The sequence below is a fragment of the Lytechinus variegatus genome, chromosome 18 (genome assembly GCF_018143015.1).
Source record: "Lytechinus variegatus isolate NC3 chromosome 18, Lvar_3.0, whole genome shotgun sequence".
NCBI classification, from domain to species: domain Eukaryota; kingdom Metazoa; phylum Echinodermata; class Echinoidea; order Temnopleuroida; family Toxopneustidae; genus Lytechinus; species Lytechinus variegatus.
The window spans coordinates 1,054,172-1,067,935 of NC_054757.1; the positions used below are offsets into that span (position 1 = coordinate 1,054,172).

The following is a 13,764-nucleotide window of genomic DNA, read 5'->3' on the forward strand; positions in this document are numbered from 1 at the left end:
CCAAGTGAAATAAAGACATTGGCGGCGGAAGCCCAAAGAATTAGAGGGGGTCTACCTTAGTGATGGACAAATGTAAGTAAAATAATTTCACAAGCAAAAAAAAAGGTCATCAACCTAAATTTTAGGGGGGGGGAGGACAAGAGACATTTTAGGGGTCCACCAGAATTTAGGGAGGGGGATGCAGGAAACAAAATTGACAAGCAAAAAAAAAGTTATGAACTAAAAATTAAGGGGGATCGTCCCCCATCTCAATTTTTTTGGGGACCTGCCCCCCGCCTATGAATAAAAAAGATGAACCCCGGGGGCCACTTACATTGACGAGTGGATACCATGCGCGACCAAAAAAAAACGTAAAAAGGATGTCTTTTTCACGATAGGGCACGTTACGTACGTAACGTGATAAGGGTGTCAAAAACACAAAAATAAGGAAAAAGGGTATCTATTTCGCTAGGAAAAATACGTGTTTAGGGTCGAATTTGCGGGGATGATAAAACAAAATTAAAATGCTTTGTAAAGGATATCCTTTTTGCCCCAACACTTCGTGTTTAGATAGAGTCTGATTTGCGCGAGGTGTAGGAGGTGGGGTCGTACATTAGGTAAAGCCGACGACCAAAGAACCCGTAACAATAAAACATTCCTGTACTTAATTGTTTAAGGGTTCATTTCAGGGAATATTTGCCAAGAGTATCGTTTGTTTCCAATACTTGTTAAGGGTAGGGTTTCACCATGGAGCTAACAGAGAAGGGGTGCATTTTCAGAATATGGAAATTACGGTGTTTAGGGTGCTTTCGAAACCCCATGGTCGCGCATGGTATCAACTCATGAATGGAAGTGCCCCCCCCCCGGAGATGAACATTGATTCTTTCTTGGAAGTTTACGTGGCCTTGAAAAAGACCGTTATTAATTCACGCACAAAGCAATTGTAATTGACATACCTTGTCATGTTCCCTCGGTCTCTTTCAGCGGGAAAATATTGAAGGCGGCATGATTCTTTTTTATACTTACGCTATTTTTCCACCTGCAATAGAATATTAAATTGCATGCAAACTTCGTGTATCACCGTGTCATCTTTATCGTCGCAAAAAAATCGTGTATACTATCATCATTTACTATTGTCAACATAAACGTGCTCTATCATCATCATCTTCGTCGCCATCATAATAATCCATAATGCCTAACCAGTAAAAATCTAAATCACTCATCTCAATGTTGTAACTTTAATTATCATTTTATGGCAATTCGTTGACACAATATCATTGTCACCATTTGCATTATCATCACATAATTCATCCAAAATATTTGTATACACAACCAACCAGCCAATCATCACCACTACCGCCATTTCCCGCAGCAGACCACAGCACACATCGCAAGGTAGGTTTTTATTATTATTTATTGGCCGATGAGACTTGGAGATGCAAAACAAAAGAAAAGATCAAAAGGTAAATATTTTCATTTTATTTTCCATTACGATCGATGACGATGTAAAAATAAATTTAAAAATGTAGAACGAGGTGCTGCTAATCTTCCTGGCTCCTGCAAGGAAGATAAAAATGATAACATGTTAAATCAATGTTCCACATAATTTCATAAATAGTAATGACATTCATTTCAATTAGATGGGTTGTTGTCATAAGTCTACCAATACATATTGCAAACGTACTATTACACATGCTATTGCCGGGGAATGCCGGCCCCAGACCCCCAGACAGAGTCAGATCGCTTGAGTTGCACGGTCTCTGAGCTCTGCTACGTTATATGGAAACAAATTTAGACCTAAATAGAATTTAATTTGAAAAGTAAGTTATCACGTACCGGTACTGAAATGTTTTCTTAGTTAAGTCATGCTTTTTACTATTTCATCCTATAAACGCGCTGTTTTAACTACCATTACAATGGAAGCGTCACTGTAGTCCCAAACGTACGCATACGTGCTGTTTTGACCACGTATTCAGTGTTGCCATCAATCTCCATCCCCAAATTTTCAATATTTGGGGATTTTGAGAAGCCTTTGGGGATGAAAAAAAATTATTTGGGATTAAAAGAAATTTGGGGATTTTTCATGCAATTTAGGGTATTTTTGAAGGTTTTGATGAAAAGCACCGATTCGTTATTTTTCAGTAATATGATGCTAAAATACATGAGATATATCACTCTTATGCTAAAATATGTAGATCATCCGCAATTCAACCGATGAATTAATTTTACATTGAACTTCATTGGTTGAAAATATGCGGTAAATGGTGGGGTTGCCAATCTACTTTGAATCGAAACCTAAAAAAAAGAAAAAAAATCTGCTGTGTGTTGTATGAACACATCAACTAATTTGGGGCAACAACCATGATAAATATCCTCACTTTTTCATAAATTATTGTGATTTAAATAATTTGGGGATTTAGGTTCCAATTTGGGGATTTTTCGAGTGCCATTTGGGGATTTTATTCAGCTCGGACCTAGTACTGGCAACATCACGGTATTCAGCGTTCGCGGGACACGGCTTTTGACTATCGTCACGTATAGGCCGCACCCCGACTTTGCTTCTTTTTCTCATCAAAAAATAGTGCTGCCTATACTATAGACGCCGGCAAATACGGTAGTTCATGATTAAAATGCGATACCAAAGACAGTCCTTTCAAAGACCCTCTCGTGCATTCGCCCCCTGAATGGGTATTATTCCATAGTACTTTGCAAGGTTCCTTCGCGAGAGATGTACGTACAGTACAGCGGCACGTTCGTGCCGCGCCCGCGGAGATTTACTTGACGGAGTGCGTCATAGAGACAGTCGATGGTCAGTCAAAATCCAGCACTGGTGCGTCATATTTTTTCGTCCAGGCACAGTCATCGTAAGAAAAGGTCCGTCACAGTCGAGACACACAGGTGCGTCATGGTACATGAAAATCCGACTCACATCTGACAAGTGACGCACCATCCCCGGGGTCAAGGGGTGCGTCTTACAATTGATAGGTGTATTAGACAAGTGCACTAGCTCGACTCAAGAAGTCAAGTCGATCGTCATGAGATGTCCGCCATTGAAAATTGAAACGAAATACAAACGTTTCACATCAAGCTCTAAATTCATATTAATGATTATCATATGCAAATTATTGTTAAATATTACGATTAAATAATGTTCTATGGTCATGATTTTAATATTGTTCATGAAAGGAAGATTTATTTTACGTTGATCGCGTCAATTTCCGGCCATTTTCTGGTTTGATTAAAGAACAGTACTGCGCATGCACGATCGATGGCCATGACTTCCATTCATGAATTCATCGTGCATAAATTATCTCGGCACGAGCAGACGAGTAAGACTCGAACTATGATCGAAATAAACTTCAAATTAATGGTGAATAGCATCATAATTACTCATTCGGTTTCATTTTGGGGGCAATAGAAATCAAGTAAGTAGTAGTAAAGTTGGACATTACTGATATTTTGATGATTGATTGTGTAAACCAAACGAATCGGCCGGCCGACGTATTTTTTTTTTTTTTCGATGCACCGATTTTGCAAAATCTGCACCGGTGTTCAATGACATCGATCGAACACCGATTTTAAAATCGATTCGACTCAGGCGTAGACCGTCACTGACTTTCAGTGTGGGGATAGAAAGTTATATATAGGTGGAAAATATTTCAGAAGAATTAAATTTCAAGGCAAGGTACTTATTTCGACAAGATTATTAATCATATCAATTCTAACATGCAAAAAGCAAAAACTGTCACAACTTACCCCGCCTTCCCCTACATCAAAAAAAATAACAGAATGTACACATATTGAAGTATTTTTTATTCATATTTGTATTTATTTTTTATTTTTATCAACCTTTTTTCTGGGATGGACCTGTCCTTTAAGTTATTTGATCCTTTCTGCCCAGCATGCACATTGTATGCATTAAAAATGAAACTTAGTTTCTAAGACTCACTTGTGATCTTGTCAATCAATTTTCCATTTTTGTGAATGTTGAGCCGCATACAGTGTATTTGCTGTGCACTTTTCACAACTTTAACTTTACTCTTTAACTCATTTCGCACATTTGAGGATTTAATTCTTGATGTTGTAATTCTGTAGTTGTTTGCTCAAGCATTTGCAGATTCTCCAAGAAAATTATTTTTCTGTTCCCTGGTGATTTATAGAGGCAAATTTCATATGTGATACAGGAGGTATTATTTTATATTATGATACAGAGAGGGGAGGGTTGGTGTTTAATTTCAGGAAAATAATAGAGGTATACAGTATATATATACTGGTACCAAATATATGTACCAGGACATGTTTGTAGAAGTCGGTGCTTCTCTTGATATATTGTGAATTCCTATACAGTCAGTAGTACATGAATTGCATCAATTTCTTGTATTAGAGTAATCAGACAGACATACCGTATTATTTTTATTCTAGAAACTAAACTAGAAACTACATGAGGAAACAGAGAATTGCGATATGAAAGTACATCATTGTAGCTAGTGCCATTAAACATGTTTTGGTGTATTTCTAGTTGTTATTCAAGGAAATTAAAAAAAACCATACTAAAACTGAAAGGTGAAAATAAGACACATGATAAACATCTTTAAATTATGTTTTCATTCAGCATGAATGAATTATGAATTTCTTTCTTAGTTTCCAAATTTATTTCTTTGATGGGTTATCTTAAATAAAATCTAGCATCTTGTAACTACCCATTAATAAAGACAAAATGCAGTGACCACTAAACTGCATAAAGCCTGGTAAAAGTATCTATAGATAAACATTACAAAAGGAGAATGTGAAGGCTTGATGTGCCTAACAGAAATATCTTTAACTAGAAAAATCTAGTGTTTTTTTTACCTAAATTACCTAAATTTCCTTGATTAAGGCCATTTCAAAAGGTATTCATAGTGTAAAATATACACAGGAAACACTTGGGAAATATATGTATATGGCATTATGTGAATTATGAAAACTATTTGTTGAGGGGTAGGGTGGCCCTTTTTGCCATTTTTAAATTGGGGAGGGGTTACATAGTGGATGAGTACTGTGAAACTTACACATTACGCCACTAATGACAGCTTTACTGTGCGTGCTTGCAGAAGTTACATGTTTATATCTTGGAAAATAGCTTGTTTGGTAATTTGTTCACCTCACACCCCCTCCAACATCTGTTGCAGGTGGTTTTTGTTCTTTAAATTACATCCCCCTCCCGTTTCAATGTTTGTTTTTTTTTCAAAATAATTGTTAAATGTTTTTGCTTATTTGCCCACCCAACCCCCATTCACATTTCTATGAAGAAAGTGGCATCTGTACAACCCCTGTCATATTTTATATGTGTTTTGATATAGTTTAGCACATTGGCAAATAGAAATCAGTCCTAATGTGTACCGGTAGTTACATGTTGGTATCCATAACAAATGATCAATTGATTGGCTTACTTTTTATTAATATGCTTGATTGATTTGCTTGTTTTATTATTTGTGATTTATTTGTGTGTATGTTTGCCTGTGATTTTGTTTTGCATGCAGTGGCCTCTATGTTGAACAACTCCACAACAACTACCACCAACACCACCACTACCACTAATCAAGCCGTTGCCAAGCAACCAAGTACCAACACTACTACCCCTATGATCCACCAATCCCCTACTTCTATAAAGCCAACATCTTCAGATACCCCAAGCAAAATATCACAAAACCCATCAGTGATGAGCTCTAGTCCCAGTCCAGCGGGAGCCTTGACTAGTGCTGTCCCATCAGATACACAATCTGGCCAGTTTAATAGCCTAAGGACCCAGGGGGGTAAGCTAGGGTTGTCTAACGAAGGAGTCAAGGGGCAAGTTGGTGGATCGGGGCAGGTTGACCATGGCCAGACTTCTAGTAACCCTGATGTGATCAGTGAGGCTAGTCAAAGGGCTAATCCTCAGGGAGTGGGGAAGTCATCTTCCCAGGGAGCGGGGCAGAATGGTTTGACGGAGGGAGATGGACAAGAAGGTACATTTGATTTCCCATCTGAGTTATGTTGAATACTGAATTCTGTGTGTCCTATAGCTTGCTTACAGGGACTACGTCATTCCAGTAAGCAGTGGGTTAAAGGGGAATTCCATGTCAATTTTAATTTGTATTCAGTGAAGGCAGAAACAAATGTAAAAAAAAAAAAATGAAATGAAGATTTCGTAAAAATCTGGTAGAAAGTAACCAAGTTATGACTTTTTCAAGTTTGATATTTAAAAAAAATTATATGTAATTTGACAATTTGCCATTCTTTGATATTTCATGATAAATATTTGTTAACAGAAATGTATTTTGAAATATATGTTTGGTAAACTTAGATGTACAGACCATTTTATTTGAATTTTGATAATTTATGGAATTTGTATTTCATGACATGCAATGGTGCTGGTCTCATGTAACTTTACAAAATGAAAACTTTAAAATCTTCTAACTCTGTTATTCATCTTTGATGGATATACATGTTACCTCCACTTCTCTAATTTTTTTCTGCATTTATTCAAGCGTCAAGGTGAATTTCCTGTCTAAAATCGAAATCAAAGATTTCTCTTGAAGAATTTGTGAAATTTAAGATTGAACAAGCAAATCCTGCAGTATGATATGAATTATAAAGTCAATTTGAATCAAGCTTGTTGATTAATTATTGTTCTTCATGTCAGTCATTCAAATTTTACACTTTAGTTTCTCCTGTAATTTTGAAAATATTGTGTCAGTCGGAAATAATTCATAAACCCGTTTCCTTCTGATGTTCTTATGTAATCACGATTATCTTTAAAGTTTTTTTTTTACTTTTGAGTCTAGTAGGGTGTTGCCAGAAACTTGCAATTAATCGCAAGTCAATGTTAGGTCCCAAAAATCAATTGAAAGTCATGGATTTCATTGCGAATTTGCAACGGATGAATGGTCAGCTTCTTTCATCAACAGTATAAACCTTCTTTTCAATTTTTTTTTTATTGTAAAGTTGTTTTTTTTTGCATGGGACTGATAGCATGTGGTCACATTTCAGTAGAAACTTGTTTTTACATTTTTTCCATGAATGTATTGCCATACATGAAAGTTTGTGAAATATATATTCCAAAATAATATATCATCCTTGAATCACTTATTTGTATTTGACATTGCAATACAAATTTATGCTACATTTATGGCATTGAAATCAACCCCAGACAGATCAAAGCTATCACATTATTTTGAATGAAATATAATCGGTCCATTTCTTGTTGGTTTTGTTGGTCTGACTGTAGCATCAAACTTCATCATTTTCATGTTATCTAAATTTTGTTATTTTTGTTTTGCAGGAAAGATGTCATATTACATCAAACCAGGGTCCAAGTCATCAAATCACCATGAAGATGATGACTCTGACGTAGAGTGGGAAGCTGACTTTGTGTCCGCCGATTCCCCCTCCGAGCCGATCACAATCACACCGCAGTCATCCCCAGCCAAGCTACCTACAACGCAGTCAATCGGCTCATCCAACTCAACCACCATTCCATCTCGGCATCAACCAATCAAAACGGGTCTTCCATCCAGCTCTAGGCCTAATGGCTCTGCCTTAGCCAATGGACAGCTACCTTACAAACACGAAGTGGATAAGGAGATTGAGACCAGTTTGACGGAAGGCAAGGTGAAACCAAAAGGAGGAACGAATCCTGTGAAACCCAAGAAGACATTAGACATTGATATTGACAAGTTCCTTGAAGAATTGGATTTCGATACATGATTGGAATGAATCAGCAAGTGTTTTATTCGTTGCAATACAACCTATTAGATAGGCAACTTCTATTTCTAGCTGTTGAGTAGAAGAACCAGTTAGCTGATGAATTCAATGGCATGGATGAGATTTCAAAGCAACAGTAACACTGCATCCTTTGACAAGGCATCAATCCACGTTTTGTTAAATGGGTACCTGGTAGGAAGTTATAGCCAAAGTAAATGTAGTATGCCTAGCAATTGAGTTTTGAACTCTCATTGCATACATAGTGTGCGGGCAAGCCAGGTTCTAGTCATCGGGTTTATATGTATACACCTCAAAAGTGCTTAGAGATGTCTTTCGGTGTATGAATTGCTACATGAAGCGGAATATCATTATCGCTATTAGATACATGATTTCTTGCGTTTCAGGTGGGGGGGGATGGGAGGATTGCACAATTGATCACCCCTCCCCCATGATACCTTTGTCATTATGATCATTATGGAACTGCATCTACCATGGAAAACTTTATTTTTAATTTGCTATGGAGCGGGGTTACCGTGATAATTAATATAGGAGCAAAACTGTCATAATCATATGTTCTTTATGAGACAAAATCTGAGACGTTCAAACTAATTTTAGAAGGTCAATTGAAAACACGTTGATATGAATCCGACAATGTTGGTATTTATTTCTTATTTAGTCAAAGAATTATTTATGAATAAACTACATCTTGATTTTATGCTGCATTTGATTGGCAGTTTAGCTCTGCTCGAGCTTTTCATGAAAGAGATATATTGATGTATTGTAAAGTGCTTTAAAAGTGAGCGCTAGAAAATGAGGTTTAGAGAAATATATAATTGGTACATGGTAGAATATTGAAAAACATGACAGTGGCACTAAAAAGTTAGTTAACCTCACCAGAAAACAAATCTATTTAAAAGTATTCAAGTTCTATCTTTTAGATATTTAATTGTGAAGTCAAGTGATAAGATAATGCATTTTATTTGTTTTTAAGGGGATTTGGAGACCATGCCTTTTTTTCTGTTGCTCCACGCCTTTGGAACTCCCTCCCTTCTTCACTTCGTGAAATTGACAGCATAGAACTCTTTAAACCATCTCTCAAAACTCACTTATTTCGGCAGATGTGTAGTGATTAACTTATTGGATGAGCCTGCGCCTATGAATGTTTTTAACAGATAAATGGCGCAATGTAAAAATGCTGTGGATCATCATCAAGACTCGCCGGACATTGTAGTGTTGTTGTCTACATTCAACACTCAGTATGAAGGAGTTGCATTTTCTGGTGGGTTCACTAACTTTCTACCACCACTGTATCTGGACAGCATTGTAGCTAATCTTGGTTTAAACTATGGCATTTATGAACATCAGAGTGTATATAGGTACTGTTAATATTATTTAAAGTCAATATTTGCCAACAGTATGTCAGAAAATCTTTTGAAATGTTCATGTTATTATTAGAATATTTTTAGAATCACAATATTTATTTCAAAAGGGCAGAGGCATCAAAAATTCTGATAAGACAGAGGATTGGAGGGGTTTGCCATTTGGTTCATGACTGATTCTGTCAATTGAATCCATTATTCTTCTTCCCAATGGCACTACAGACTGATGTAGTGCCGTTGATATGTTGTCATTCTATTGTGCTTGTCAAGTGCCCAAATGAATAGTGCTAGTAAACTCTATAAAAAAGAGCTATTTGCAGTTACAGTGAAACTAAACACTGAAGAAGCTTAACAGAGTCTACTGTGCTCAGAGACTCTCGGGAGATCATTAATAGAGAGTTTTGTTTTTTAAAATCTGACATTATTATATTGAAGTGAGATTAATTTCTAACCTGTCTATTGATAATAATTTATCTGTAAAGCACTTAAAGATGTCTTTCTGATATATTAAGTGCTTGTAAAAGTTGAAGGTTTTATTATTATTATTTATATCATTGACTGATCAGTTTGATATTGCACATAATTAAAAAGTTATGACCTTTAACAAAATGTTCAGAATTGCATTGTGTGCTAAGGCAAGACTTAAAAAAAACTTGCAGGCTTTGTACAAGAATTACTCAGTTTCAATCGACAAGTGGTTAACAATGGCTCGCCCCTCTGATATTTCGTCTTTCAGAACATTCTGATACCTCTATTTCCATTTCTATTGTCATTTTTGTTTTCACATGACTTTGATAGACCTATCTAATGGCTTCATGTACGTATTAGAAAAATATATTATTTTAATATAGAATTTTATAAGATTTTTTTTATTGATTTGGACATAAGATCCGCTAATTCCTAAGATGTGATGAACTGATATTGTGGAGGGTTATCGTAAATCAATGAAGATTTTTTTTTCAGAATCCTTTCACAGAGCTTGTTATTAGTATGTATGCTCAATGTGAAATGGTCCAATACATAATCCTATTCTATATTGTTTAAGGTTTGTTCAGACATGGTGTGTCATACCCCGACAATGTTTGTCAGTAAAAAGCCAATTGAGTACCAAAGACTGACATCCTAAATTTTCTTCTTTCATTCTTTTTTTTGCATTTCATCATTTTCATGACTATATTTTAGTGGAGCCTGATGGTTATAAACTCCACACACCAAATTGAACATGAACTGGTTTGTGGTGGCCCAAGATATTGCCAAAATGAATACCTAATAGGCCCCATTGAAATCGGTGTAAATTCAGTTCAAAGGGTTATAAACCGAGTCAATTTAGACTGATTTCCATGGGGCCTTGGTATTCATAAGACCGCATCTTTGGACCCTATCGACCGATTCCCACCAAATATGGATTGTGGATGATTGTCATGATCATCATGATCTGCAGAGATGTGGTATACAAAAGTCTGAAATGCAATAATAGTTTTTTTTGTGATGCCATTTCTTTTGTTAGGATATATACATGTACTGTACTTATGAGGTGATGAACAGCGACAAGATATCAGTTTATGTTCATGGCAACTCCCGTAGGAACTCGGCAGGACAGCATTTTGCTGGTAAACGCCAAGCTGGTATATAACCAATCACCTAGGAAACATTTTACGTCTAGGTTAATCAGTCATAGTGGTTGACCTTATAGACGACAAATATTACTGTCTGGCCTTTTTTTATCGAAGTGGAGACGATGACAGAGGGGATTCGAACTCACAACCTTGTGGTTATGAGTCCAATACTCTAACCACTGGACCACACGACCCGCAAGATCAAGATTCGGTTACCATGGTCGGAAACAATTGTTTTTGTCCTGTCTCGAAAAATCAATTTCTTATCAAATTAGCACGAAATATATTGAAATGTGATGTCAAATTGTAAAGTCTTGACTTAGTCTGTGGATTTTTGGTCTGAAATATCATTCTTTATAAATTAGTGCACGTTCGTGCCAGGTGGATTGTTTGGTCACCCATATTAAAGAATATTGTTTAAGTCATCCAACGCAAACTACAAGATCCGTTGCAATCTGATTTTCAAAGAAATCATTTGATGTGAACATTCTAAACATGGTAGCGATGAATGTGCTAGGGGCGGCTGACTTCCAACAGGAAAGAATTTTCCGCGATAAAACAAAAGAACAAATCCTCTCTATGACGATGTACATTAGATCAAAAAGTATAGGTTCGATAGAAGAATTTGCAGATGAATTGGAATATACTACGAAGAGGAGCAGGGCATTGCCCGGATACTCTTTGTAGCATTGCGATTCTTCGCAACAAGATCCGTATTGGATAGTACTGCAACCATGAATGTTTGTAGCATTGCAGTCTGTTGCATCATGTCTTTACAAGCCTTTTAACACATTGTATGTGCAATATTATCTACTGGAGGGAGCACATGGTTTGCTTTTGGGGAATTCAGAAAAGTCCATGCATTTGAGAACAACAAACACTCCCTATCAGTATTATTTCTGTATATACCTCTCTTTAAAGATGTTTAGTTATCCAGTCATGGTCAAAGTAGAGTTATTTCTTTAACCATGGCTGTAAAACAATAAACTAGGGTTATTTCAGGGACAACGGTCATAGTTACATGTAACATTAAAGACGCCGGGTACCACTGGTCAAGGGTCATGAATTTTGTTGCCATCTCCATCAATGCATATAATAATAATAATAATAATATAGGATATTTATATTGCGCACATATCCACCTTGTTAGGTGCTCAAGGCGCTCCTATATTACCCGGCTAAGCTAGGCGTTCATAGCGCACACAGCTTCTTAAGGAATTTCTTCCTACCGGTACCCATTTACCTCACCTGGGTTGAGTGCAGCACATTGTGGATCAGTTTCTTGCTGAAGGAAATTACGCCATGGCTGGGATTCGAACCCACGACCCTCTGTTTCAAAGTCCGAAGACTAATCCACTGGGCCACAACGCTCCACAAATATAAAAAGTGTACAATATTTGTGTATATTAGCGCTTCTAGCATGTGCATGATTCAATGAACGATGCAGATCCTTGACCTCTGCCAAAAAGGTTACAAGGTACACCAAAAGCTTGTGATAGAATGCATAACCCCTCTGCAACTTTGATTGAAATAGAAACATTCTCTTCTACGAATAGATCAATCACTATTTCACCATCACATATCATTTTTCAAATGCACAATTCTTAGATACATGCCCAAGATGTATAGAATTATTTATACGCTGATTAAAGAAAACATGTCTCCTGGTAATAGCAGATGATGCTGATATAATTTTATCTTCTGTAGTATTTCATGGTCTTTGTATTTTGCATGTTGTTCAAGCTCAAAGGTTAAGGTCAAAGGTCAAAAGTATCCATGTACATTTGATAAACCATCAATCCTGCATAATACTACTAAAAAAATTATTGAATTGGCATCAATATTAAACACCTACTTAATGTGGATCCTGAAATCATTTTGAATTTTGAAATACATATACTGTGTAAATTAAAAATTAATAATAAAATTGTAGTTTAATGGAAGATGTGATCCATTTACAATCACAATTTGTATAAATGGAATCGTTTATGGATGAAGTATTATCACATAAAACATTTCCTCATTATAAAGTAATTGTTGTTCAGTTTATGTACTATGAATTTGGTACATTTTGAAATTCATTGTATTCTAGTTTGATGGATCTAAGGTATCTTTCATACTGCAGTATTGAGTAATTTGATTTATTCCCAGTACTATTAGATTTAGGCATTTTCCTGTAATTTTTCATTTGGTTAGAATAATTTGGTTTGAACACGTCAGAGTTCAGGCAGGTCTCTTCAATCTTTCTTTCATTATACTTTCCCCTTCTCCCAGCCCTATCCCATTCCTGTGTCTTCCTACCACTTACATCTACCCCCCCACCCATATCTAACATCCACCCCATCCCATTCCCTTCATCTCTCCATCACTTTTCCATACCTTTGCCCCTCTCTTGGTAATGCTATAAAGTAAATACTGACCCTTGACCTGTATATGGGCCCTTCGCCGAGATGATTGTTTGCAGTTTATGTGAAAAGTTACAATGCTATCATATTAACATGGCTTGAGTATTTCATAAGGAGGCATAAAACAGGGGTTGGTCATTAAGTAAATACTTCTACCCCCCCCCCCTCTATCCACTCCTCTCTTTCACCCTTTTCCTCATCTCTCTTTTCCTCATCTCTCTTCCTCTGTTCTCCCTATTCTTTCAATTCCAACCTCTCAACTTCTATTCTACACATTTTTTTAGTTTGCACAATTTCAACTACAGCAATTGTACTTTTGACCCCTAAAATAACAGTTAGACCTTTTTGTCAGTAAATTTACCTACACTTATGTTTCATGCCGAGATGAAAGAGGATACACGGACACTGTTATATAAAGGTTGATAATGTAGTAGCCTTGCCATCCCATGGTAATTACCATGGTAACGATGCTCAACAGCCAATCAGAATCAAGGATTCTATGATGGTTACCACTGGATGGCAAAGTTACCATAAAAGGACCTGTTATATGCAACCGGGCCCTGAGAATTGTAAGATATCAAATATTTTATTTCAATAGGATTTCTTGCAAGTTATGTGGTGAATATAATAAGGATACATCTATGAACACAAACTATTTGCATA

The 13,764-nt window shown here is 36.4% G+C and overlaps 1 protein-coding gene across 2 annotated transcripts in view; it reads left to right on the forward strand.

Moving 5' to 3' along the window:
- The window catches only part of LOC121431539 (AP-1 complex-associated regulatory protein-like), a 29,838-nt gene extending 21,713 nt beyond the window's left edge, over nucleotides 1-8,125 (forward strand). Inside the window, exons 6-7 of one of the 2 annotated variants that reach the window (XM_041629059.1) lie at nucleotides 5,499-5,963; nucleotides 7,280-8,125. In XM_041629059.1, the coding sequence (XP_041484993.1) occupies nucleotides 5,499-5,963; nucleotides 7,280-7,704 (890 nt within the window). In that variant the 3' untranslated portion in view covers nucleotides 7,705-8,125. The remainder of the gene's footprint in view (nucleotides 1-5,498; nucleotides 5,964-7,279) is intronic. The other variant, XM_041629060.1, reaches the window with a different exon arrangement.
- Nucleotides 8,126-13,764: the final 5,639 nt, after the last annotated feature.